General features: G+C 43.9%; 2 protein-coding genes across 8 annotated transcripts in view; both read left to right on the top strand.

Annotated features, from left to right (window-relative positions):
* Positions 1-15394, top strand: part of NSD3 (nuclear receptor binding SET domain protein 3) — a 126523-nt gene extending 111129 nt beyond the window's left edge. For all 7 annotated transcript variants that reach the window (XM_087706153.1, XM_087706157.1, XM_087706156.1 and 4 more), the window contains 3 exons: positions 2049-2155; positions 4169-4373; positions 8327-15394. In XM_087706153.1, the coding sequence (XP_087562279.1) occupies positions 2049-2155; positions 4169-4373; positions 8327-8568 (554 nt within the window). In that variant the 3' untranslated portion in view covers positions 8569-15394. The remainder of the gene's footprint in view (positions 1-2048; positions 2156-4168; positions 4374-8326) is intronic.
* A 5914-nt stretch (positions 15395-21308) lies between these two features.
* Positions 21309-25681, top strand: part of BMP1 (bone morphogenetic protein 1) — a 194841-nt gene continuing 190468 nt past the window's right edge. Inside the window, exon 1 of the mRNA XM_087706149.1 lies at positions 21309-21665. Within this exon, the coding sequence (XP_087562275.1) occupies positions 21518-21665 (148 nt within the window). The 5' untranslated portion in view covers positions 21309-21517. The remainder of the gene's footprint in view (positions 21666-25681) is intronic.

Raw genomic sequence — 25681 nt, 5'->3', positions numbered from 1 at the left:
GTTTGACTTTGGTGCATATGCTCTCAGTGTACATAAGGAGAATAAAATACGTTCATCAAGAATAAAAAGATACAACACTTAGTGATAGTCAAGGTTACTTATAAACTATCAAATCATACTAGGAAACAAATAAAACAATGTAAATTGAAAGATAGAAGCAACACGGTTATAGTCATAAGTGGGGAGAGATAGATACTAGGAAGGAAGAGAAGAAGAATAGTAATACAGTCTTAGTAAATTATTTGACAGTGTTGTGGGAATTTTTCAGAGTATAAGACGCACCGGAGTATAAGAAGCACCAAGGTTTTGAAGAGACAATTTTTTTTTAAGTAGGTAGGTAGATAGAGGGATAGAGAGGGAGAGAAAGAGGGAGAAATACAGTAGGTAGGTAGGGAGAGAGAGAAATACGGTAGGGAGGGAGGGAGGGGGAGAGAGAGAAATAGAGAGAGAAATACAGTAGGTAGGTAGGGAGAGAGAGAGAGTAGGTAGGTTGGTAGGTAGAGGAAAAGAGAGAGAGAGAAAGAGAGAGAGAGTAGGTAGGTTGGTAAGTAGAGGAATAGAGAGAGAGAGAAAGAGAGAGTAGGTAGGTAGGTAATCTGTTTTTCTGTAATTGTTTTGTCTTGTTTGTTTTTTGTATTACCCCCTCCCCTATGAGTTTGTTAGCCGCCCTGAGTCCCCCGGGGAATAGGGCGGCATACAAGTTTAATAAACCATAAACCAGATGTTTCCAGATGTATTTATCCATGGTCTGGAGAAGGAAATCGCTGACAATCTGCAGCACCTAAGACTTTCTTTCTGCTGGCACAGACCTTGATCAATGTAATTCTTATCAATCAGTAAAAGAGCTTTCCAAAAGGAAAAAAAAAGTTTTTTCACTCTGAAAACCTCCCAAAAATGGCCTTGTTTTTTTTAAAAAAAGGCATGAATAGCCTGGGGGGGGGGGAGTGTTGCAGAGTGCTCCTGAAGCAGGGGAAAGGAGCAAAAAACGGCCTGTTTTTCGTGAAAACGGGCCCATTTTTTGTCAAAAAAATTGCATGCATAGCCTTAGGGAGGCTTATAGAGTGCTGCTGGGGGGGGGCATTTTTCACTCATTTCTATCCTCCCCAGTCCCCAGAAGCTCTCTGAAAGCCTCCATAAAGTTATGCACGGCCATTTTGGTGAAGGGGGCGGGGCTTTGGCAGGCAAAAAATGTTGTATTCAGTGTATAAGACGCACCCAGATTTTCAGCCTCTTTTTTGAGGCAAAAGGGTGCATCTTATACTCCGAAAAATACGGTAATTGTTTAGAAGAGTGATGGCATTTGGGGAAAAACTGTCCTTGTGTCTAGTTGTTCTAGTGTGCAGTGTTCATCATACATTATGATGAATGTATTTTTATGATGACTGTGATCATTTATCACATACTTTTGTGTACAATGAGAGCTTATGCACCGAAGACAAATTCCTTGTGTATCTAATCACACTTGGCCAATAAAGCATTCTAGTCTATTCTGAATTCTATTCCATTCCATATTCTATACTATTCTGTACTGTTGTAAAATTAGATTAGATTCTATTCTATTCTATCTTTTCTATTCTGTTCCATTCTATTCTGTTCTGTTCTATTCCATATTCATTTTGTTCTATTCTATTCCATTCCATTCTATTAGATGCTTACTATTGTCAACACAGGCAAAACATAATTTCAGAGACAAGTAAAGTCTTGCATTTTCAGGTTGCAGGAAACACCCTGGACAACCAAATGATGCTGATTTAAGTCTTTTGATCATAAGGGATGTCTCCGATAGCTAGTGACAGTGGAAGCATGGAAAAACCAGAGAAAGAGATGCTTAAAAAGGAGCAATACATTCCTTATTAATTCTGCAAGCCACCGTGTCATTTTTATAAGGACAAGACTTTTCACTGGCGATGAAGATAGCAATTGCATTTTTAATATTTTGATTAAGATTTCATCTAAGCTGGCATATATCACTCTTTTCTGAAGCAAAAAAAAAAAAGGATTCTTACATTCTTTGCCAAGTATTAAACTTAACTCTCTTGAACTTGCAGGGATGGAGTTAACATTTAACTATAATTTGGATTGTCTGGGCAATGGCAGAACTGAGTGCCACTGTGGAGCAGAAAACTGCAGTGGATTCCTAGGAGTGCGGCCAAAGGTTAGTCACACAAGAGAGGGAAGCCCGCTGGGACAAAAACTACGGATAGATGGACTATCACATGCACATACACGTCCACGGTCTCAGTCAGCTTGTGCTCACCGCTCAGAACGAAGTCCAAACGAGGGCTTTCCTCCTGATCTCTTTCATTACAGGTAGTCCTCGACTTACAGCAGTTTGTTTAGTGACCAAAGTTACAACGGCACTGTATGGCCGTTTTCACACTTACAGTCACACACACCTCATAGAGCCAAGGTGGCACAGTGCTTAGAGTGCGGTACTGCAGGCTACTTCGGCTGACTGCTAGCTGCAGTTCAACAATTCGAATCTCACAGGCTCATGGTTGACTCAGCCTTCCATCCTTGCGAGGTGGGTAAAATGAGGACCCAGATTGTTGGGGGCAAGAGGCTGACTCTGTAAACCACTTAGAGAGGGCTATAAAGCATCATGAAGTGATATATAAGTCTGCTATTGCTTGGGAAGGAAAGGAAGGAAGGAAGGAAGGAAGGAAGGAAGGAAGGAAGGAAGGAAGGAAGGAAGGAAGGAAGGAAGGAAGGAAGGAAGGAAGGAAGGAAGGAAGGAAGTCATGGTAGCACAATAGTTAGAATGCAGAATTTCAAACTGACTTTGCCCACTGCCAGGAGTTCAGTCATGACCGGCTCAAAGTTGATTCAGCCTTCCATCCTTCCGAAGTGGGTAAAATGAGGACCCAGGTTGTTGGGGGCAAGAGGCTGACTCTGTAAACCGCTTAAAGAGGGCTGGAAAACACTGTGAAGCGGTATATAAGTGCTATGGCTATTGCTACAGACTGTTGCAGCATCACATGAGCAGAGTTCAGACACTTGACAACTGACTCACATTTATGACGGTTGCAGTGTCCCGGGGTCTACATGATCATCTTTTGCGATGAGCAAAGGCAACAGGGAAGCTGGATTCACTTAACAACGGCAGAGATTCACTTAACAACTGTGACAAGAAAGGTTATAAAATGAGGCAAAACTCACTTAACCACCACCTCGCTTAGCAACAGAAATTTGGGGCTGAATTGACGTCCTAAGTTGAGGACTGCCTGTATAGTATTCCCCGCTTCATTTAGGGAGGATGGCAACTGTTGGGTATTCAACTGAACTCAATATTTTGGGGGGCTGGAAGCTTTTGTTTTCAGATGTCAGGGATTGGAACAGCAGAAGGCTTAGAAGGACAAGGGAATGGCCTTGAAACAGGAGGAAGACCCGCTACCAAGGTGATGTCCAGGGTCCATTCCAAGAAATAAATTTAAGAGAACGTCTCAGGAAGCCATCTTTGTATTGGGCCTCAAGCCTGCCACATATTCAAATATATTCTACTATGGAAAACTGGGAGGGGATTGTGTGGAGCATGGGAGATATGTAGCCATAATAACATTCCTTCTCAGAGAGTCAAGGTCGTTTTGTCCCTGCACCTGGACTAACGTGAATGGGAGGAATCTTCCTTCGTGACAGTGGCTGATTGGGCCATGGGATGGACATGTGGGTGCTGGGCAGGGGCTTGAACTTTCAACTGTGTGGGGAAAACCTGGACACTTACAGATTTTGGTTTTCCCAGATGTGCCAACATGACTTCTCTAATAAATTTGAACTTTGAGGAATCTCTAGCCTTGGAGTCTTTTTTGATTGAGGATGCTATTTGGAACCCTGACACAGACTTTTATTTGTTATGGGTATGTTACTTGGAACCCTGACAGCAAGGCTGTGTTACTGTAGATCAGGGGTGGGGAACTATGGCCCCTTTATGATATGTGGACTTCAACTCCCAGAATTCCTGAGCCACAAGAATTCTGGGAGTTGAAGTCCACAGGTCATAAAGGAGCTACATAGTTCCTCACCCCTGTGTAGATGACACAGTGAAAGTAATCCTGCCCTATATGGTGTTGGTTTCTTAGCCTGGTCTACCCTGTACGGCTGTCATAAGACAGCCAGGACTCCTTTGTACTTGGTTAATATTCTTCCTGGCTTTTTCCCTCTACCCATTCAGACGGCGTGCGCAACAGCAAACGAAGAGAAGGCCAAGAACGCAAAGCTGAAGCAGAAGAAACGGAAGATAAAAACGGAGCAGAAGCAGATGCACGAAGACAACTGCTTTCAGTGTGGAGATGGGGGTGAACTTGTCATGTGTGACAAAAAAGACTGTCCCAAAGCATACCACCTCCTCTGCCTTAACTTGACACAGCCACCCTTTGGTAGGTGCCTGCGATTTTGTCGCAGCTGTAAACAGGCCTTTTTTTTTTTTTGAAGGGGGGCACATAAAAATATGTTTGCAAAAATCATCTGACCGTTTAAGCTGGGAGTTGTGGTGGTGCAGTGGTTAGAAAGGTGGTATTGCAGGCTAACTCTGCTCACTGCCAGCAGTTCGATTCTCATGGGCTCAAGGTTGACTCAGGCTTTCATCCATCCAAGGTTGGTTAAATGAGGACCCAGATTGGTGGGGGCAATAGGCTGACTCTGTAAAGTGTTTAGAGAGGGCTGTAAAGCACCATGAAGCAGTATATAAGTCTAAATGTTATTGCTTGGGAAGGAAGGAAGGAAGGAAGCAAGCAAGCAAGCAAGCAAGCCAGCCAGCCAGCCAGCCAGCCAGCCAGCCAGCCAGCCAGCCAGCCAGCCAGCCAGCCAGCCAGCCAGCCAGCCAGCCAGCCGTATTGGTGCAGTGTTTAGAGTGCTGTATTGCAGACTAACTCTGCCCACAGCCAGGAAGTTCAATCCTGACCAGCTCAGGGTTGACTCAGGCTTCAATCCTTCCGAGATAGGTAAAATGAGAGGACAGATTGTTGGGGGCAATATGCTGACTCTGTAAACTGTTTAGAGTGTGCTGTAAAGCATGTGAAGCGGTATATAAGACTTTAAGTGCTATTGCTTGGGAAAGAAGGAAGCAAGCAAGCAAGTCATATTGGTGCAGTGGTTAGAGTGCTGTATTGCAGACTAACTCTGCCCATAGCCAGGAAGTTTGATTCTGACTGGCTCAAGGTTGACTCGGCCTTCCAATCTTCCGAGGCTGGTAAAATGAGGACCCAAATTGTTGGGGGCCAAGAGGCTGACTCTGTAAACCGCTTAGAGAGGGCTGGAAAGCACTGTGAAGCAGTATATAAGTCTGTATATAAGTCTAAGTGCTATTGCTATTGTTGCTCTCTTTCATTAGTGTAGTTGTGAAGAAATTAACTAGGGAGGACTCTAGGAAGCCAACATACTGGTCGCACAATGGAGCAGCAAGGACTATGTCCCCTTCCAAGATACTTGTGCGAAGTTTCCACAGTCCAGTCAGTTTGTCAGCATTCTGCAATCATGAAGAAATTTGGGACGTTTGGCGTTTTTCTTGCTTCCCCTCAGTTTTTACTTTTTCCCAGGAATCCTTCCTCAAATCCTGAAATGACCCTTTGAAGCCAATCTTTCCACAGGATCGGCTCTGCCAGTATTTTTTTGGCTTGAAAATACAAGATCAAGTTAGTTGTTCTCTGTCAAGGTTAGGAAAGTCAGAGGGAACAGCTGTGCTTACTGGACTTTATCTTGCTTTCTGTTTACCTTGAATTTTATTTGGTTGGTAGGTTTGTTTTTCGGGCACATCTGGGAACAGAAACATGTTTGCCCTGCTAATTCCTATAATTAATCTATCAAGCTGAGGTTGCAGTAGATATCTCAGAATGTCTATGCAGATTCTCAGTCATCCAGATCAGGGGTCTCCAACCGTGGCAACTTTTAAGCTTGGTGGACTTCAACTCCCAGAATTCCCCAGCAAAGCTGAGAGTTGAAATCTGGGAGTTGAAGTCTGCCAGGTTTAAAATTGCTTTGCCGGCTGGGGAATTCTGGGAGTTGAAGTCCGTCAGGCTCAAAGTAAGGTTGGAGACCCCTGATCCAGGTCATGGTTGTCCCAAAGTTCCTTTTTCAAGAGGCAGTTGGAGTTTCTGGGTTTTTCTTTGAAGACATTTCACTCCTCATCCAAGAAGCTTCATTTCGTGACCATTCAAATTTGCAACATCATTGGGGGAAAAATGACTCAATGAACGTTTTACAACCTTTGTGGCATCCACATGATCAGAATTCAGATACTGATTCCTATTTATGATAGTTGCAGTGTCCAGAGGTCATGGGATCCCATTTTGCAACCTTCACACAAGCAAAGTCAGTGGGGAGCCCGATTCGTGTGATAACCCTGTGTACTAAATTAACAACCACAGTGGTTTGCTTAAGAATATGGCAAGAAAAGTTGTAAAATAGAGTAAAATTCACCAAACAAATGCTTCACTTAGGCGCAAAAATTTTGGGCTCCATTGTGGTCGTAAGTGGAGGACTACCTGTATACATGCTGGTTGGAAAGCACCCAAATTTTGTTTATGTGACCCTGGGAATGTTGCAACAGTCCTAAGTTCAAGAATCAGTTGTAAGTTTCTTTTTCAGCCCCATCATAATTTCGAATGGTCACTAAATGAATGGTTGAAAATTGAGGTATATATATATATATATATATACCCTTACTGAGATTCAAACCTGGGTTGTTTGTTTTTATATGTTAGGCAGTTGCTGGCAGTATGCTTCCTCCCATATTTGGGCATATCAGGTGCTTTGACATAACACTTAATTATTTCCTTGGCTTAGCTGATAAGGGAGGAGAGCTTGTAGTATTCGGATCTTTTCCCATGTAAGATTGAGATTGTCTTGGCAACGTTTCAGCGAGGTCCCACTCACCATCTTCAGGCTGGTGTTTTCAGCTTCATGCTTATGCAAGTGACCTCGCCGAAACATTGCCAAGACAATCTCAATCTTACACAAGGAAGAGACCCGAATATAACAAGACCAAAGAAGCAATGGGCAAAAATTAATCAAGGAGAGAAGCAGCCTAAAACTGAGGAGGAATTTCCTGACAGTTAGAACAATTAATTAGTGGAACAGCTTGCCTCCAGAAGTTGTGAATGCCGCAACACTGGAATTCTTTAAGAAGAGATTGGATGACCAGTTGACTAAAATGGTATAGGGCTGGGATGGTGAACCTATGGCACGCGTGCCACAGGTGGCACACGGAGCCATTTATCAGGGCATGCGAGGCGCTGCCCTGTCAGCTGAGTTCACCCTTTTTTAAAGCCATTTTTCGCCATACCCAGGCTCCAGAGGCTTTATAGGAGCCTGGGGAAGGCAAAAAGAGCCCCTCTCTCCTCCCCCCCCCCCCCGGGAGGCCTTCTGGAGGCTTCAGGAGCTTTTCTAAAGCCTCCGGAGTGCAAAAAAACGGCCCTATGGGCAAACCAGAAGTTTGGGAACGGAGGCTTCCTGAAGGTCCCTGAAGCTTCCAGGGGGGCCAGGAGAGGCTGTTTTCGCTCTCCCCAGGCTCATATAAAGCCTCTGAAGCCTGGGGAGGACGAAAAAAGCATGCAAAAAATGGTGACAGTACCTGTAGTGCACGCATGTGCACTGGGGGGGGGGGTCACGCATTGCATTATGGGTGCGGCATCCCGCACACAACCCCCATGTGCTCCCCCCACGTATGGCACGCGAGCCAAAAAAGGTTCGCCACCGCTGGTATGGGGTTTCCTGCCTAGGCAGGGGATTGGACTGGAATAGTGATGGCTAAACTTTTTGTCCTTGTGTTCCAAAAGCGTGCACGCGTATGCCCACACCCATAATGTGATGTGCGTGCAACATGCCCCCCCCCACGCATCCCACCCTCTGTGAATGCATGTGCGACACATACCCCTGCGCTCCCCCTAGCCCTTCCCCATGTGCGTGCATGTGTGACCCCCCCCTCCGCATCGTATTTTGACCCTAGCAGGCCTCCCTGAAGCCTCCTAGGACCAAAGAACGGGCCATGGGGGGGTGACACCCTCCCTCCACGCATTCCCCATCCCCTGCGCATGCACTGCAGAGACCCAAAAATTAGCTGGCCGGCGGGAGGCGCACGTGCATGCGCAGCGAAGCTGAGCTGGGCGACAGCTCGTATGCCCGCATAGAGGGCTCTGCGTGACATATGTTTGCCATCACGGGACTAGAAGACCTCCAAGGTCCCCTCCAGCTGTGTTATTTTATTCCGTTCTATATTCACAAAGCCAAACCGTGTTATGAAGCAGTTCTAGTTTGCACAGTGAAAAGGGGCTGGGTATTTCCTTCCTACTCCTGGGCTGATGCCTATCTGATCTCTCTCTTGTTTTCTTTGCAGGGAAGTGGGAATGCCCCTGGCACCAGTGCGCCATCTGCGGCAACCCAGCGGCTTCGTTTTGCGAGTTCTGCCCTCACTCTTACTGCAAAGATCACGAAAAGGGCGCTCTGGTCTCCTCAGCCTTGGACGGACGCCTTTGCTGCTCTGAACACAACCCCAAGGCCCATGTGGCCCCCGAGTACTGGGGCAAGATCAAGCGTCGGCTGGAACAGCAAAATCCGGAGGAAGCCTCGAAGGAGTGAAGAGGCCCTTTTCACGAAAACGCAACTCCCCAACACTTGTTTCACGTTCTGGGTGGCAAATCCTCGTGAATCTAGATACAGTGCCAGGGGAAGCCTCCTCAAATCTTTTTAGAGCTGCCTCCAGGGGACTCGAATTAGGATCGCCGGATCTGGGAAAGGGCAGTTAGGAGCCTGCGCAGCTGATTAGATCCGTTTCCCCCCCCCCCTGCGAATGTGTCTTTCGCGTCTCTCGGAAGATCAGGAAGAAGCCAGTTGGCATCCGTTTTTGTTTTGTTTTTTGGCTAAAAAGAGGAGAAAAGGGTTTGCAAAACAAACACACAAAAGGACCTTGAATTTAAAAGTATGTTCTCTGCGTGTAGAAAAAAAAGAAAAGAAACATAGCAAGAATATTTATTTATTTAATTTTTAATGGACTTTTTTGAGGATTTCTGGTTCTAATACAATCAGTGTGTCTGACAAAAGAGTAAGCCGCACCAGCCTGGTATCTATTTCTCTTATGTGTCCTTTTTTTATTATTATTAATTTTTTTTTTCCTGTCTGGTTTTACAATTATGGGGTAAAAACATCAGATTAAATCTTATCGGGCAGTTTCAAAGCGAGATAATTCCAGTAACTTCATAATGATGGCAAGAGATTAATTTTTTTTTGAGATGGCCCACTCCCTCTTTCCTTTTTGAGTGAGTAAACGATAATCGCGATACGTTCACCCACAAAAAAATAAAAATAAATTAGGACTCCCATGATTTTGGAAGAGCATTCTTGACGTGATGTTGTCGGCCACTTTGGAAGAATGCACTCTGGCAGCGTCTTAACGTGCATGGTGTTTGCGGTTTTGCTTTTTTCCCCTCTAAAGGGTTTGTGAAGAAGAGTCTGGTAGGTTGTGCCTATAAAAATCGGGGGGGGGGGGGGGCAGGACGGATGGTCAGGAGCCTGGGGAATATTTCTCTTTTGGCCCCGGAATCCAGTTTCATCCGAAGGAGACCTGGGCTTTTCTGGAACTGTGCTTTTCTTAACCATCGTAACTCTCTCTACCTTATGGGAAACTGGCACGGACTTCCTCCTCGCCTTCCCGAGTTGGAAGTTTAGGCTCTTCTTTTGCAAGGCCTTGAGTTGGTTTCTTCTTTTATGAATCTTCTACCATGCAGAACCTGTCCTCTTGCGCGGTTTCCATGGTGATAGATGCTGATGAAGATTTTATCTTTTGAATCTGAAAGGCAGAATTTGGCTACCAGCCGTTAATGTGTTTTTATATGGCCAGTTTGGTTCTTGTCTCCTCCGATTTTGACATAAGGTTACTCAAAGGAATCCCAAAGGAATCCCATCGCTGGATAGGAATGGTCTTATCTTACAAAAGCCATGTGTGTGATTTCATAAAGACTAGTTTGTTAATCTTTCTTAAAGAGCCGGCACTGAAAAACTACATCACTTGTTTTTCCCGTTGGGTATTCCAAGTATCTCCTGAAATACTTGTCTTTATTTAGGAATGCTTAGTTCAGTAATGACTGCACGTTAATTTATATGACCATAACAGATTAGGCAATTCCAGGAAATAGACAGTATTTTATGATGCCGGTGACTCTTTTCTTAGGTTTTTTTAATTAGTTTTTTAATTAGTTGAAAAGCCTATAAAGGAAAAGCAAATACAGCTTCTATTTTCCTTATCTGCCTAGGCGTGAAAATAAGGCAGCACACTAACATTCCTTTAAAGCACCTGAGATGTCTCTTCGGTTTTCATTCAGTTGGCAAATTCCTTTACAGGTCACCGACTTCGTTTTCTCGCATTGTATAAGCTTCAGAATCATGTGGACTAGTGAAATGTGAAGCCCTAAAAGAGGATGATACATATTTGATAACACTAATGAACGTTTAAAGTAATTTTTGAGAACACTACAATTTATTTATGTATATTTAGGTTTAGATTTTAGGATTATTTTGTTACGTATTTGATTTGGGGGGGGCGGAAGGGGGGGATAGGAAAAAAACAAGGTCATGGAGGAAGAATTTTTTTCTGCGAGGATTTTCTCCTAATCTAGGAATCCTAAATTCAGAATTCTCTCGTCTTTGTTTTCTTTCATACACTCCATTATTCCTTGACAGATGGGGAATGGCCTACAGGATGCCCAGATTTTGTGGCAGCGCACCTTGAGAAGGCAAATATACAATTAGGGAACAGATGTCACTGAAGTTAAGGTGAAGTTTGGAAATATTGTAACTCCAATCAATGAATGGCATTAAAGCTTGGGCAACGCATTAGCCCCTTGGACCCGATCATGTTCTCCAAATCATGTTCTCCTTTCTCTTTGGTCGCATCTCCCCTCCCCTTCTCCCTCCCTCCTTCCCTCCCTCCCTCCCTCCCCCCCTCTCTCTCAACTGCCTTGTTCCGTTGTGGTTCTTTTATCTTTTCCATTGTGCTTTGAAGAAACTTGTGTCATACGGTTGGTGAGATCTTTTGTCCTTAATAGTGGAGGATCGAGCACCATGATTAGAACTTGGATGTCACCTCAAGTGCAATTCTGCAAGGGAAAGTGGCCAAACCTGTTGCTAAGTAGAAGAATCATTGATGGATGGTCGGAATTCAGAGCAAACCTTCCTTAGGCCACCCCTGAAGTAGCCGAATCCTCAGAAGAATAGGCCACTCTGCTATCACGTCAATTTAAATTATTGTTTCCAATTTTCTCCACTAATGGATGCAAAAAGTGAAGAAAGCATCCATTTGATGTGGGTGATATTTTTTGTTAGAATATATCTTTTGAACCCCATAAAGTTTCTTCATTAAGATGTTTCAAACTTTCGCTGGCTCATTCACGACTACATTTTCAATGTTTGTCTATTGTTCTAGACTGAGTCCTCAGCTCTGGTTTGGTTTGATTTATTTGAAGAAGTAGAACGGGGAGGTTTTCGTTGAAAATGCAGTCCTACCTTAAACCATATAACATCCTTAAGGAACAGAAATATTGATTATGAATATAGGGGGGGGTTGTGAGCAACAGAAATATTAAAGGTTCCTGAATTTTCTTCCCTCCTTTCTCTCCAATTCTAATTATTCAGAACATAGAAAAATATTCTGTGATAAGCAAAGAACTTTTGTTCTGTTCTATAAAATTCTAAATGTAGAATTTGGTCTCTTTGCCCTCTGCAAAAACGGGGTTGAAGTATTGCCACGAGAAATGGAAGTTGGGCCAAACAAAGACTGACTTTCTTCTCTAAATACATACCTGCAGTCAGGAGTTTCTTACCATCCTACTTTGTGTGTTTGACTTATAAAATGTGCCCCACTCCCTCCATCTTTTCCTAATGAATGCATGAGGGTAGGATGTGAAGGGTTTTTTCCTTTTCTTTACAAGCAGCTCATACCAATGGGTAACCGCTGCTGATTATCTTGTACGCATTTAGAATAGATTTTAAGTTTCCCTGAGATACGTGTTTTGCTCTGCACATATCTGTGGGACAAACCAATTGAACACAGCAGTACTTCTTGCGAGTGGATAACGGACACGCATAGTAGCCTGCTGTGAATTCAGTGAAGGATAATTTCTGAGTGGGCAGACACCTAGCATTGTCGTTTGTATGTGCAAGCCACAATAGGGGTTCCGTAGAAAAAAGAACAGTTAAATTTTTGCTTTGTCGCATAGGTCACGCACTTTAATCAGGAATGGAAAGTTGACTTGCTCCGCTAGAAGACTGCCGTTTTGTGTTCTTGCAATTGTGGAGATGCTTTGAGCTTTGGAACTGCATCCTGTAGAATGCAGAAATCTTTGGGCTGTATTGTCATGACTCTTTGACTCGAGACTCTGGAATGCTTTTGCATTGCGGCCTTGGTTTAAATCTGTGCCTCAAGGAAATATGTGCTTGTCTGCAGGCAAATAAAAAAGCAGCCTGAAAACATCTGGCTAGGTGAATAGTTTAAAGAGCAATGTTTTGACACTTAGCTTTCAAACAGGTGTCTCGTGTGTTCGGGAGATACCTGGGGATACACAGGTGGGAGAGGCATGTCTGCATATCTTTAGACCTACAACTGCTTCATCAAACCCTCCAAGGGTTGCAATTCATCCAAGAAATATGGGAAAAAATATCAAGAAACATTTCTGCCATTTTTCTGGTTAGGGCTTTGAGGAATGAAATAAGAAATAAAGGAAGGAATATTCTGCTCTAGCAAGCAGCCACCTGCACAGTATTTTTGGACAATGTTTCCCCCACTCCGTTTCTTTCACCTGTGTGATTTTAGCCTTTCCTATATAAAATCATGCGCCTGTTGCTGTGGTTTGATCTCAAAAGTTCTGGGCAGCCTCCCCACCCCCAATACCAAGTTCTATGTCTAAAGCAAAGTATTTCGTTTGTTGTTCATGGTGTTTTTTTTTTCCTTTGCTCCAGGACATACAATGCATCTACTTTCTACATTGCGTGTTAGCAGCCCTTAAGTGCATATTTGCGTTCTTAAAAATGCCGCGTGGCAAACGGTTCTGTGGAACTTGTAATGAAGGGGGGGGAAAGGGGCACCTCTAGCTTTACGCTTGGTGCCCTTTCACATACCCCGGTGGCATTTAAGAGATGTAATTATTACAATATCATTGCCAATGAACTGAAAACCCATTGACTGTATATATACATATATATATATATGGAGATGTTATGGGTAGGGTTGGGAGGTGGGGAAAGTCAGCCGCTGGTACGAATATAGTCACTTTAACATTGTTATCTTCTGCCTCATTGAATTCAGGGTTTAAAGTACTTGAAAACTATTTTTCCATGCTTATTTTACAGTTTGTATTTTATTTATTCATTTTCCTGTTTGTATTACGAGTCTCGCCCCGCCCGAAATGTGGAGCCCGAAAGAGATTTCCGCTTCTGTTTGCACGATATGAATTTGCAGCGTTTAGGAAACACTTGGAAAGTAAACCCCACTCCTTTTCTTGACGCTGTTAAGAGCCGTTGCCTGAGGTAGGAGCAGCATTAGGAACTTTCCAGTATTTTTTGTACTTCTAACACTAAAAGAGCCTTTCTGGGTTGTTGTTTATTTTTTTGCTCTCCGCATCAGAGATTTCAGACGAAAATAAATAAATAATGCACTTATCCTATCACTCCTAGGAGATAATGGAGATAACTCTGGGAGGTGGGCTTGAGCAAATTGGTATTCAGGTGCCTGGGTGCACCAAGCTTGGATGCAAATATAATTGGGTAAGGGGCACTCCTTTCTGGAGAGGTTGGGAGGAAAAGAACCGGGCTGGTTTTTTGTTTTCAACTGCAGTGTCATGCATAAATCAAGGAATGGTGTGTCTGCCCAGCATCGACTCTGCCTATACCCTTAAATTGCCAGTTTGCCAAAGCTGTTTGTTCACTGCTTCCCATTATAGGGATCATAATAGTCCCTCTGCACACAAGAATGGGCTATGCTTCTTTTTAGATCAGGCCAATGTTCTGAACTTGACAACTTTTAAGATTTGTGGATTTCATTTTCCAGAATTCCTTAGCCCAGGCAACTTAAATACTCAAAGAACCACAAAGGTCCTAACCGGAAGCCAACCGGAAGTCCAGTTCCCACACCATAGAGTCTCCTCCTAGCACGGCATCCTTTTTCCTCTACCTGTCCTAACCAAAAGCCCTATCAATTGTGGAGCCGACTGGCAACAGGGAGCCGCAGCAGAGGGATGAAAGAGCCACATGTGGCTCCAGACCCATGGGTTGCTGACCCCTGCCCTAGCCAATCATGCTGGCTAGGGAATTCTGGGAATTGAAGTCCTCCAGTCTTAAAAGTTGCCAAGTTTGGAGATCCCTGGTTTAGGTCATGTATTATATGTTCTCCTGAACACCTGGCCCACCCTGTTAGCACCCGATTCTCAATAAGAACTAACTGGAGAAAAGCTTTATGTCTGTTTTAGGTTCTTTCATGTTAATCTGGTCAATGTCATTTCTTCACTGCCCTGTTTCCCCCCACGAAGCAATGAAACTTGTGTTGCCATTGAAAACCAAGTTGATGAAATAGCTATTATGATGGGCTAGCAACCAGAATGTGTCTTCGTTTGTTTATTAAGGGTATGTGCTTATTATTCTGAGTTTGCTAGAGAAGGTTTGGGGAAAAAACAAAACAGAAAAAAGGACAAAATCCATTTGTATCCCCACAACGTGATATTGCACAACAGACACCAACAACAACAGATTGTCACCATTCCTGTGTAACTCTTTATCTGTAACAATGACTTTGTAGAATCGTTATTTCTGTAGATCTTGTTACTATGTACCAAACTTTGTAGATTCTGTGAGATGTTATTTTAACAAAAATCACCAGAGTCTTTAATAGCAGAATCATTGATATTCACTTTAAAAAAAAATCAATATCTTTAGGAATTTCTCAAACCCAGATAGAAGATTTCAACACTAAGGAGTAGTGTTAAGTTTCCCTGGGGGGTGATCCATGGGGATTATTACTGTATTATGACTTGATGTTGCTACATAGACTTTGAGACATAACAACATTTTGGAGGGTTTTTTTTGTTGTTTAGCCTATGTTCTCTTGCATAGTGTGACATCTATAAAGCTTGGTTAACTTGTATATAGATAGTTCATTGTTTACTAGTCAAAGTGTATCTAGAATTGCCTGTAATATTTTAGCTTCTTACTGAATGTGAGTGATGGTAGGAACATATAATTTTTGTACATTATATTTACGGAGATGTTGCCTTTTTTTATTTTACAAATACTTTGGAATTCAGATGTGTGTTTGCTTCCGTGAACATTAATTTGGAAAGGTTTTTAAAATGACATTCCACTGATTAAATCTTTTTGCTTGAGATTGACTTCAATAAATTGTTCTGAATGTTCCAATTAAAAATGTGGTCACATTTTATTTTTCTTCACCATCCCCTTGGGCATGAAGGAAATTCTGCAAAATAACTTTAGAAAACTTAATCGAACTAAATATATTCCTGCTTTTGTCAAGCACATTGGGAGTTATGAATGGAGCCAATTTTGGGGAATAAAAATGCCATAATTTCCTTCATTGCATCAGGAATTTTGTATGTCGAGGATCAGTACAAAAAGATTCATTTTTGTAGAATAGGTAATCCTCAATAATTTGCTTAGGGACTGCTCAGTTGCAGCAACACTGAAAAAATGACTTCTAACTATACTTACCCTTATGAATGTTCCTATGATCAAAATTCAGACACTTGGCAATTCTCATATATTTATGATGGTTGCAGCATTGTATTTAGGATGTCATCAGCATCTGTGACCTTTCCAACCAGCCTCTGATAAGCAAAGTTAATACGGGAAGCCAGATTCATTTAATGACTGTACAATTCCCTTAACCTGGGATCATACAATCTGGTGCGACTCACTTAACTGCCTCACTTAGCAATAGAAATTCTTGTCCCAATTGTGGTTTTAAGTTGAGGGCTTCCGATACTTTGTAAAGCATGGGGAAATCCCACCTACTAAAGTGTCCAAATTTGTGTTATTGTTGCCTGTGGGGCTTGCAAAAGCTTTTGAATGCAGCTGCAAAATCGAGAGTCTTATTTGTGAATTTGCATGCCAAGCGGGGAACCAGCACTTCAGGGATTTGAAATGAGAGAACAAGTCTCATCTTGAGGAGAAGATGGAGAAGACTTCACTCATCTATTTCTGTCTGTCTGTCTGTCTGTCTGTTATCTATCTATCTATCTATCTATCTATCTATCTATCTATCATCTATCTATCTAAATGGCTGTGTATGTGTGTATTCCAGCGTAGCTCTGGAATGCCTTGATCAATTTCAACCAAACTTGGTACACAGAGGACTTACTCTCTGGAAAAAATATTGTGAGGGTAAGACACCCCTAACACCCCTCGGGGTGTATGTTCTGTTAAGATACAACCTGTTGTGCCTTAAAACGGTTTCTACTGTACAGTCGTAAAATGGCTTTACTGTACAGCGCAGCAGAGTTGCCATAGTAACGGCTTCACAGGACTCCACAAGGGGGCTCCTTCTGCTAAGGGGGAGAATCCAACATTAGAAATTATGCTTAGTCCGGACATCTTCCCCCTATAAGTAAATAAATACCTGGGCAAAGTCGTGTTATCAGCTAGTAAGAAACAACACTAGCCCACGATTTCTGGTTGGGTTGTGAACTTACTCGAGAGAAAATGGAAACAGCCGTTTCTGAAACAACATTCCAAGTAGAATAATGAGGGATGTTTTAGTGATGGAGAACGGTGAATAAAGGTGACATTAAAACAAAAAATGTTATGAGAAGATCTGAGGTTAAAATAAAGAGTTGGGGAAAATTAATGAGTTAGGGTCTGTGACAGAAAGTCACTTGAAGAGACTAGAACCGTGATGGCAAACTTATGGCACGTGTGCCACAGGTGGCACACGGAGCCATTTCTCAGGGCACGTGAGGCGTCCTGTCAGCTGGCCAGTGTGCATGTGCGTGCTGGCCAGCTGACTTTGGCCGCCTTCTGAGGCCATTTTTCATCTTCCGGAGGCTTGAAGCCTCCAGAGCGGGAAAACCGGCCCTACAGGCAAATCAGAAGTTCAGGAACATACTTCTGGGTTGCTCGTAGGGCCGGTTTTAGCCCTCCGGAGCCTTCAGGGAAGCTCCTGAAGGCTCCAGAGAGCTAAAACTGGCCCTACGAGCAAACCAGAAGTGAATGATTGCAGTTGTTACGTTAATAACACCATGGTTCAGTGCACCTGGCTTCCCCATTGACTTTGTTTGTGAAAAAGTCACAAAAGCTGAACATGTAACCTTGGCTGTTTGCATGCAGAGGTTTCGCTGCCCACCTAGATAGCAATATCAGGGCCTAGTTTTATTTATATACCGTGTGTGTCAGTGGTGGTTTACATCCAGTACGCCCGGTGCCTGCCGGGAGCACCAGGTACCGTTCCAGCTCTGGAGGGACCACCCGCCCGCCTGTGCTCCTTACCGGTATTTGAGCTCTTCGATGCTTCCATGCAAATAAAGGAATACACACCCCTTCTCTTGGCTGGTCTTTTCTTATTTATCTTCCAACATTAGTGACTTACAGTCACTTATGCCCTAGTCCTGAGATGGCAAATCTATCGCACGCGTGCCAGAGATGGCACACAGAACCCTCTCTATGGGCACAGGCACCGTCGCCAGTTGCTCTTTGGGTTTGCAGCACACACATGGGCACCAGTCAGCTGGTCTTCGTGCATGACGGAGCGCTGGAAACCCGAAGATCAAATGGCCGGTGCGCATATGCGCACTGGCCAGCTAGCCTTTGGGTTTCCAGCGCTCCAATGTGCACATGCATGCGAGCATTCCGGTTCGGGCACTTAGTGCCTAAAAAACTTGCCGTTATTGCCGGTCACTTCCTGTGTTGATTAATGCAACACGCTGTACATGGGGCTGCCTTTGAAGAACATCCGGAAGTTCCAGTTTATTTTATTTTATTTTATTATTTTTTGTTATTTTATTATTTTTTGTTATTTTATTATTTTTTGTTATTTTATTATTTTTTGTTATTTTATTATTTTTGTTATTTTATTATTTTTTGTTATTTTATTATTTTTTGTTATTTTATTATTTTTTGTTATTTTATTATTTTTTGTTATTTTATTATTTTTTGTTATTTTATTATTTTTTGTTATTTTATTATTTTTTGTTATTTTATTATTTTTTGTTATTTTATTATTTTTTGTTATTTTATTATTTTTTGTTATTTTATTATTTTTTGTTATTTTATTATTTTTTGTTATTTTATTATTTTTTGTTATTTTATTATTTTTTGTTATTTTATTATTTTATTAATTTTTTGTTATTTTATTAATTTTGTTATTTTGTTTTATTGTTTTATTTTATATTTTATTATTTTTTATTTTATTATTTTTTATTTTATTATTTTTTATTTTATTATTTTTTATTATTTTATTATTTTATATTATTATTTGATTGATCGATTGATTGATTGCCCACAAGTACAATTAAACAAGTATCAGTATAGACATAAGACATGGACACATGAACAAATGGCACAAATAAATGGATGTATAGCCATAAAGACATCAAATGAGTACATATAAATGGGGACAGTAGGACAGAGACAGTAGACATGCTGTTGCGCTTATGCACGCCCCCTTTACGGACCTCTTAAGAAACGCACAAGATCTACAGTAGACAGTTGGTGGAAAATGCAGCGGCCTGCATGGTTTTGTGCACACCTCGGGATGCACGTATCGCCTCTCCTGCGGAAGCTGCGTTGGCTGCCGCTTTGCTTTCGGGTGCAATTTAAGGTGCCGGTTGTCACCTTTAAAGTCCTCCATGCCTTGGGACCCGGTTATCTGAGGGAGCATCTCTTGCCGGTCACATCCATCCGACCCACTAGACTGGGGAGGGAAGGAATGTTGCTGGTTCCAGAGACACCTGGTGGGACACAGAAGGAGAGCCTTCTCCGTGGTGGCTCCCTCTCACATCATTCCCCCAGATTAGAATGGCCCCCATCTGACACTCTTACGGAAGATGCTGAAGGGTTGGTTCTGCCAACAGGCTTGGGGAACCCAGAGCAGGATGGAGCCCATTCAGTGGCCCGTGTCATGTGTTGTCACCAGGGTGAGGGGTGGGGTGGCTATTGTACGATTTTATTAATTATTATTTGATTATTTTCTTTTATGATGAGCCACGGTGTCGCAGTGGTTAAAGTGCAGTTCTGAAGGATACTTCTCCTGACTGCCACCTGACTACAATTTGGCAGTTCAAATTTCACCAGGCTCAAGATTGACTCAGCCTTCCGTCCTTCCAAGGTCGGTAAAATGGGGACCCAGATTGTTGGTGGGGGGGTGGCAATATGCTGACTCTGTAAACTGCTTAGAGGGCTGTAAAGTGCCGGATAATAGAGTGGGCTCCCATTACTTGTCCCAGCTTCTGCTAGCAGTTTGAAAACAGGTGAAAATGCAAGTAGAAAAACAGGGACCCCCTTTGGTGAGAAGGTAACAGCGTTCCGTGCACCTCTGGCGTTTAACCACATGGCCACAGAGACATCTTTGGATAGCGCTGGCTCTTTGGCTTTGAAACGGAGATGAGCACCGCCCCCTAGGGTCTGAAACAACTAGCGCATACAGTATGTGGCAGAGGTACCTTTACCTTTAAGCCACCTTGAGTCAAATGCGTGCCTATGCCCAAACGGGCAGGAAAGAAAGAAAGAAAGAAAGAAGGAAGGAAGGAAGGAAGGAAGGAAGGAAGGAAGGAAGGAAGGAAGGAAGGAAGGAAGGAAGAAGAAAAAAGAAGAAGAAAGAAAGAAAGAAAGAAATGAATGAATAAATGAGTAGGTAGGTAAGTAGACAGACAGAAAGACAGACAGATAGATATAGAAAGTAGGTAGGTAGGTAGGTAGAGATAGGTAGGTAGGTAGGTAGGTAGGTAGGTAGAGATAGATAGATAGATAGATAGATAGATAGATAGATAGATAGATAGATAGATAGATAGATAGATAGATAGATAGATAGATAGATAGATAGGTACAGACAGACAGAATTAAAGCAAGCAAGACAGGATCTTCTTGCTGGCGTTTCAAAGCCAGCTAGCCCTCTTTCAAAGCCCCATAAGGACCCAACTCTTTCCCCCTGAAGCCAAGGGCCCACCAGGACCCACAGGAGGCCAGGCGTTCCCTCCGCTCCGGTCCACGTGGCACCAGGCTGGGGAAGGGCGATGCCCAGGGCCGGCTCCGCGGAGGGGGTGGATGGGATGCTTCTGACCCTCGGGGAGGAGGGGAGGCACAGAAAGCCCTTCCATACGGCCAGGGGTCCTTTCAACTTCCTTTTGCCCGGGAGGGAGGAGGGGTCTTCTCCCTCTGGCGGCCCCCGGGGGAAGCTTCCCGCAAGACCCCCGTCCTCGGAAGGCGAGAAAAGCAGGCGTGGTTGGGGGGCTCCCCAGCCGGGAGGACAATTTCCCCTCCTGGCCAGCTTTTTTGGGGGGGGGTCTCCCAGGGAGACCCAGGCCGGCCATAGAAACGACCCATGTGTTCCTTACCTTCCCAGGAAGCGCCCGGCCTCGGTTCCATCCCCTCTTTCCGTGGAAACGGCGGGATTTGGAAAGGGGGGGGATGCTGCTGAGTGAGGGGGGGACACGAGGCTTTCCTTCCTCCTTCCACCCACCCCCCGGCCCATATTTCTCTTCCCCCCCCTTGGAAAGGATCCAGGCTCCGCCAAACTCTTCCGCTCTGTCCTAAGATGCCCTCGCTCCCCCCGACTTTTGCGGAGTTTTTGCAAAGGGGTCTCCCCTCTAGGTAAGAAACACGGGAGCGGCGGTTGGGGGGGTGAGGAGGAAGGGTGGGGGGGTTGAGGGGGTCCCTCCGCGATTCCCCTCCCCCAAGCTTGCTTTCCACAGAAAGCCCGGGGACGGGAGGGGGGGAAAAAGTTTGCAAGGGGGTGGGTGCGTGGGTGGGTGTCCTCTCCTGCCTTCCACGCCCACCCACCCACTCGCGACCTTCCCTCCGCGGACGCTCGTGCTGTGGCGAGCCCCGAAAGCTGGACCGCGCCGGGCAAAGTGCTGCGTTGGGGGGGGGGATGAGTGGCAGCAGCATCTCCCTGAAGCTCCAAAGCTTTTCTCTCTCTTTCTTTCTCTCTCTCCCCCTTTTTCATCTCCTCCCCCCCATCCCCAACCCCGGGGCTGGCCCAGTTCCCAGGGTTGTACTGTGATCAAACCCTCCAGCTTGGAGAGGGGGCTGAGCTCCGGTTCTTGAACCCGCCTCCACCAGATCTCATTTCCCTAAAAGAAAAAAAAGAATAAAAAGTGAGGGGGAGCGAAAGAGAGAGAAGGAGAGAGAGAGAGAGAGAGAGAGAGAGAAAGAAAGAAAGGAGGAAAAAGAAAAGAAAGGAGGGGGGGAACCTCCCCATCTCTTTCCATTTCTCTCCCCCCCTTCCTCCTCCTCCTCCCCTTTCCCACTCCTGTTTCCTCTCTCTCTTTCCCCCCCTCCCGTTTCCAGTTCCGTGGAGCATTTCCCGGGACCTGCCAGCATGTCGGCATTCAAAGGGGGGCTACTTTTGCTTTCTTTCCTGGTGCTGGTCCTGGGACAAGCCCTGGATTTTAAAGATTACAGCGATGTGTTGGAAGAGGAAGAAGAGGAGACGGAGGCAATTGAGTATAAAGACCCCTGCAAAGCTGGTAGGCTGGAGGGAAAGAAAAGTGGGGTGTGGGGGGGGGGCAGTGTGTCTGTGTGTGAGCGAGTGAGCACTGCCAGCACTGCCATTCCTTCTCTTGTGGCCACCTCCTTGTGCAAATGTGTGTGTTTGTTTGTTTTTTATGACTGGGGGGGGGGTAGGTGGGCGAAAAGGGGGAGCCAGTGCTCTTTTGTGTGTCTCTAGCAGCCACTCGGAGGCTCTGAAAGGACAAGAGGGGGGGGGGGTTCTGTTTGAACCCGGGTCATGCACACTGCCTGGTTGGCAGGGTAGCCTGCAGACAAAAGAAAAGAGGAGAGTCTTTCTCCCCCCCCCCCTCCATCTCCGCTCTGGCCTTGTAAAGGAACTCATTTCAAAGTTGGATGGAGAAGGTTTGACTTCCCAAACTCCAGCCCTTTAAGAAGTATGTTGGCTCTTGGGATCCCACTCTTCTCTCCACAGTTGTCAAGAAGTTGTGTTTGCAACCCCCCTCCTCCCCACACCTTCCCCTCTGCGTACTGATTGTCTGATTGTCGTTGTTTCTCATATTGTTGTTGTTTCTCTGGCTTCTTTTCCTCCCGTCTGGTTTTTAAATTTTTAAAACAAAAGTGTGTGTGTGTGTTTGTGTGTGTGTGTGTTTTGAGACTCTTTGTGCCTGGGGCTGTGGAATGAGGCCACCTCTCTTATTTTGTAAGGGGGAATGTTTATAGTGGATGGGGAAGCCAAGGGATGCTATATAACAGGAATGCAAGGGAAGCGGTTGCCAGAATCTTCTTTCAATTGTGCATCTGTTCGGGGCTCAGAAAGTGAAGGTTTGTGGGATGGAATTGCCCCGATTCTCAGTTTATTTTCTCTTTCCCAGCCAAATGATTTACAGGGCCTGGCAGAGAGGTAGCTGTCAAAAGAAAACAGTTTCTTAATTTCAGGAGGATTTCTCAGAGACCACCTAATCTGTAATTGCCCGCAGAGTAACCCCTGTAAGATTTAAGTATTTAGTCACCGTGTTCGTGCTTTTTAAAATTTATCTAAACGGCAATTTTCCTGATTCTTTGTCCCCCCTCATGTAGCGTGGCTCATACAGCCACTCTAAATCTGAAAAAGAGGGCTGTTTTGGCTGGGCTAATCAGATATCTGCACTAATATTCGTTGGACCTGTGACCCATAATTGCAGCATCCCGTAGTGCGCGAGGCTGAGGCCAACATTTCTGGAGCGGCATATCCGGTTTCATAACTTTGGAGACCCTTTCGCAAACGAAGGCTCTGTCTAGATCTTCTTCACTGATCTCATTCTGTTGAAATTGACCTCGGTGGGACCGCATGTTTAATCCTGCCAATCAGTGGTAGAGCCTCAATGGCTTTTGACAGGGCCAACTTGGCAGGCGATGTACCAAGAAGAGACTCACATGCATGCAAGTGTCAAGTCATCTCAAAATTAAACAGCCGTCCAAGTATGGAAATGAGTCGGTGAGGTTGAATAAGACAGAGAGTCCTCGACGTACGGCCACAATTGTAGCCCAAAATTTATGTTGCTAAGTGAGATCTTTATTAAGTGAGCTTTGCCCCATTTTACAACTTTTCTTGCCACAGTTCTTAAGTGAATCACTGCAGTTGTTAAATAGCACAGTTCTTAAGTGAATCTGGCTTCCCCCATTGACTTTGCTTGTCAGACGGTCGTAAAAGGGGATCACCTGATTCCCGGACACTGCAATGGTCATAAAGGTGAGTCAGGTGCCTACTGTCTGTATTTTGATCCCCTGAATGTGGGGATACTGCAACGGCTGTAAGTGTGAAAAATGGTCATAAGTTACTTTTTTCAGAGTTGTTGTAACTTTGAATGGTCACTAAATGAACTGTTGTAAGTCGAGGATTAACTGTAGTACCCTAAAGAGAAATATGGGAGACAGGAGGTCAGTTTTTAAAAGAAAAACTTTCAAGTTAAATGGACATTTAAATTAAATGGATTCATGCAGAAAATTACAAGCCCCAATCACTTACTCTGCCAGCGATAATGATATTTTGCTCCTGATGGAGAAAAATACTAAAATGCAGTGAATTTGTGAATTTGTTCTCAGATGATCTTGGAATGCCTTTTTTAAAAAATGTACCTAAGCAGCATAGAGGCAGTCTGGTGTAGTGGTTAAGGCATGGGACTAGAAACCAGGTGACTACTGTGAGTTCTAGTCCTGCCTTTGAGCATAAAGCCAGCTGAGAGACCTTGGGCCAGTCACCTTCTCTCAGCCCTAGGAAGAAGGCAATGGCAAACCTCTTGTGAAATCTTCCCAGAAAACTGCAGGGACCTATCTAGGCAGTCTCTAAAAAAACCAGACCTGGTTGAACAGAAAAAAAAAGCAGTATAAAAAAAATATAAGTTCTATTATTCATTAAGGCGCCAGAAGAAAGCTGTAGTCTATATAAGTAATGCTTAAAAATAATTAAAGTAAAGGTAAAGGTTCCCCTCGCACATATATGCTAGTCATTCCCAACTCCAGGGGGCGGTGTTCATGTCCGTTTCGAAGCCAAAGAGCCAGCGCTGTCCAAAGACATCTCTGTGGTCATGTGGCTGACATCTCTAAATGCCGAAGGTGCACAGAACATTGTTACCTTCCCACTAAAGGTGGTCCCTGTTTTTCTACTTGAATTTTTACATGCTTTCGAACTGTGAGGTTGGCAGAAGGGACAAGTAACAGGAGCTCACTCCGTTACGTGGCGCTCACTCCGTTACACGGTGCTATGGATTCGAACTGCCCACCTTTCTAATGGACAAGCTCAGCGTCTTCGCTACTGAGCCACTGCGTCCCTAAGTAATGCATAAAGTAATTACATTTACCTGTTTACCCACAGTTACAGTGCGTGCAAGCAGCATCTTGTCTCACTTGGTGAAGGCCTCCAAATGGATGCAGACTTTGGGGCAGTGAGAACACCAATTTCCGTGTAGACTTAGGACACACTGATATTTTATATTTTTACCTTCCCATACAAAAATTCAAAGAAACCTACAGAGTGATAAGCAGTTATAGACATACAGGGCATATATCCTCATCCTTTTACTAGATTTACAAAGTGTATGCAGATCCTGTTCTGTCCTAGGATTCTGATATAAGCCCTAATGATTTCAAAGAAATCAATACTCTGAAGGCTTTCTCCTGATTCCAAAACATAAATAATCAGATAATATGTTGTAACTTTGATTATTTTTTCATCCCCTGAAAGCGAAGTGCACTGAAATTGCTGTGATTTATTTCCAAATAGATATATTCAGTGTTGGCCTTTTAAGTCTAGATCAGTGTTTCTCAAGCTTGTCAACTTGAAGATGTCCGGACTTCAGCTCCCAGAATTTTTCACACTTAACACCATTACGGTCATGTGACCAAAGTTCAGATGCTTGGCAACTGACTCATATTTATGATGGCTGTAATGTCCTGGGGTCTTTTGTGACTTTCTGACTTGCAAAGTCCAACTTTTGTTACGGAACAACTGCGGTGATTCGCTTAACATCTGTGGCAAGGAAGGTTATAAAATTGGGCAAAGCTCACTTAACAAAGGTCTCACTTAGCGACAGAAAGTTGGGGCTCAGTTGTGGTCATAAATTAAGGAGTTACCTGTAATCTGAAGACACCCTTTGAGAAAAAGTTTATTTTCTGTATTTCATCTCTGCTGAACTGAAGCGCATAATTCACTGCCTGCAGGCCACATGAATTCCTAGTCATGTTTGGTGGCTACTCCCATTTATGCGTGCTTAAGATTGCAGTCTGGGAATTTAGAACAATTTATGTGTCATGCAATCTTCAGTTAGAACTTATTATTTAATAACAACCTCTCTGGGTTTTATCTCCTATGGAATTTCTAGCCTCAGTAGTTAAAAACAATATGATTTGTTTGTTTCCGGATCTGAAACTTGTGAAAGACGTTGTATGGGATCGGACTTATATCTCCATTCTTTTGTTTGGTGTTTAACATTTTTTTAATTAATTGAATTAATACACAGAAAAAGAAAACTGTGGGAAACTAGGAGAGGAAAAGGGG

This window comes from Thamnophis sirtalis, unplaced genomic scaffold (genome assembly GCF_051295495.1).
Source record: "Thamnophis sirtalis isolate CommonGarterSnake01/CBP01778 unplaced genomic scaffold, rThaSir2_p1.2 scaffold_2, whole genome shotgun sequence".
Taxonomy (NCBI): Eukaryota; Metazoa; Chordata; class Lepidosauria; order Squamata; family Natricidae; genus Thamnophis; species Thamnophis sirtalis.
The sequence above is the reverse complement of the archived record's forward strand: the minus strand, read 5'-3'. Positions and strand labels throughout refer to the sequence as shown.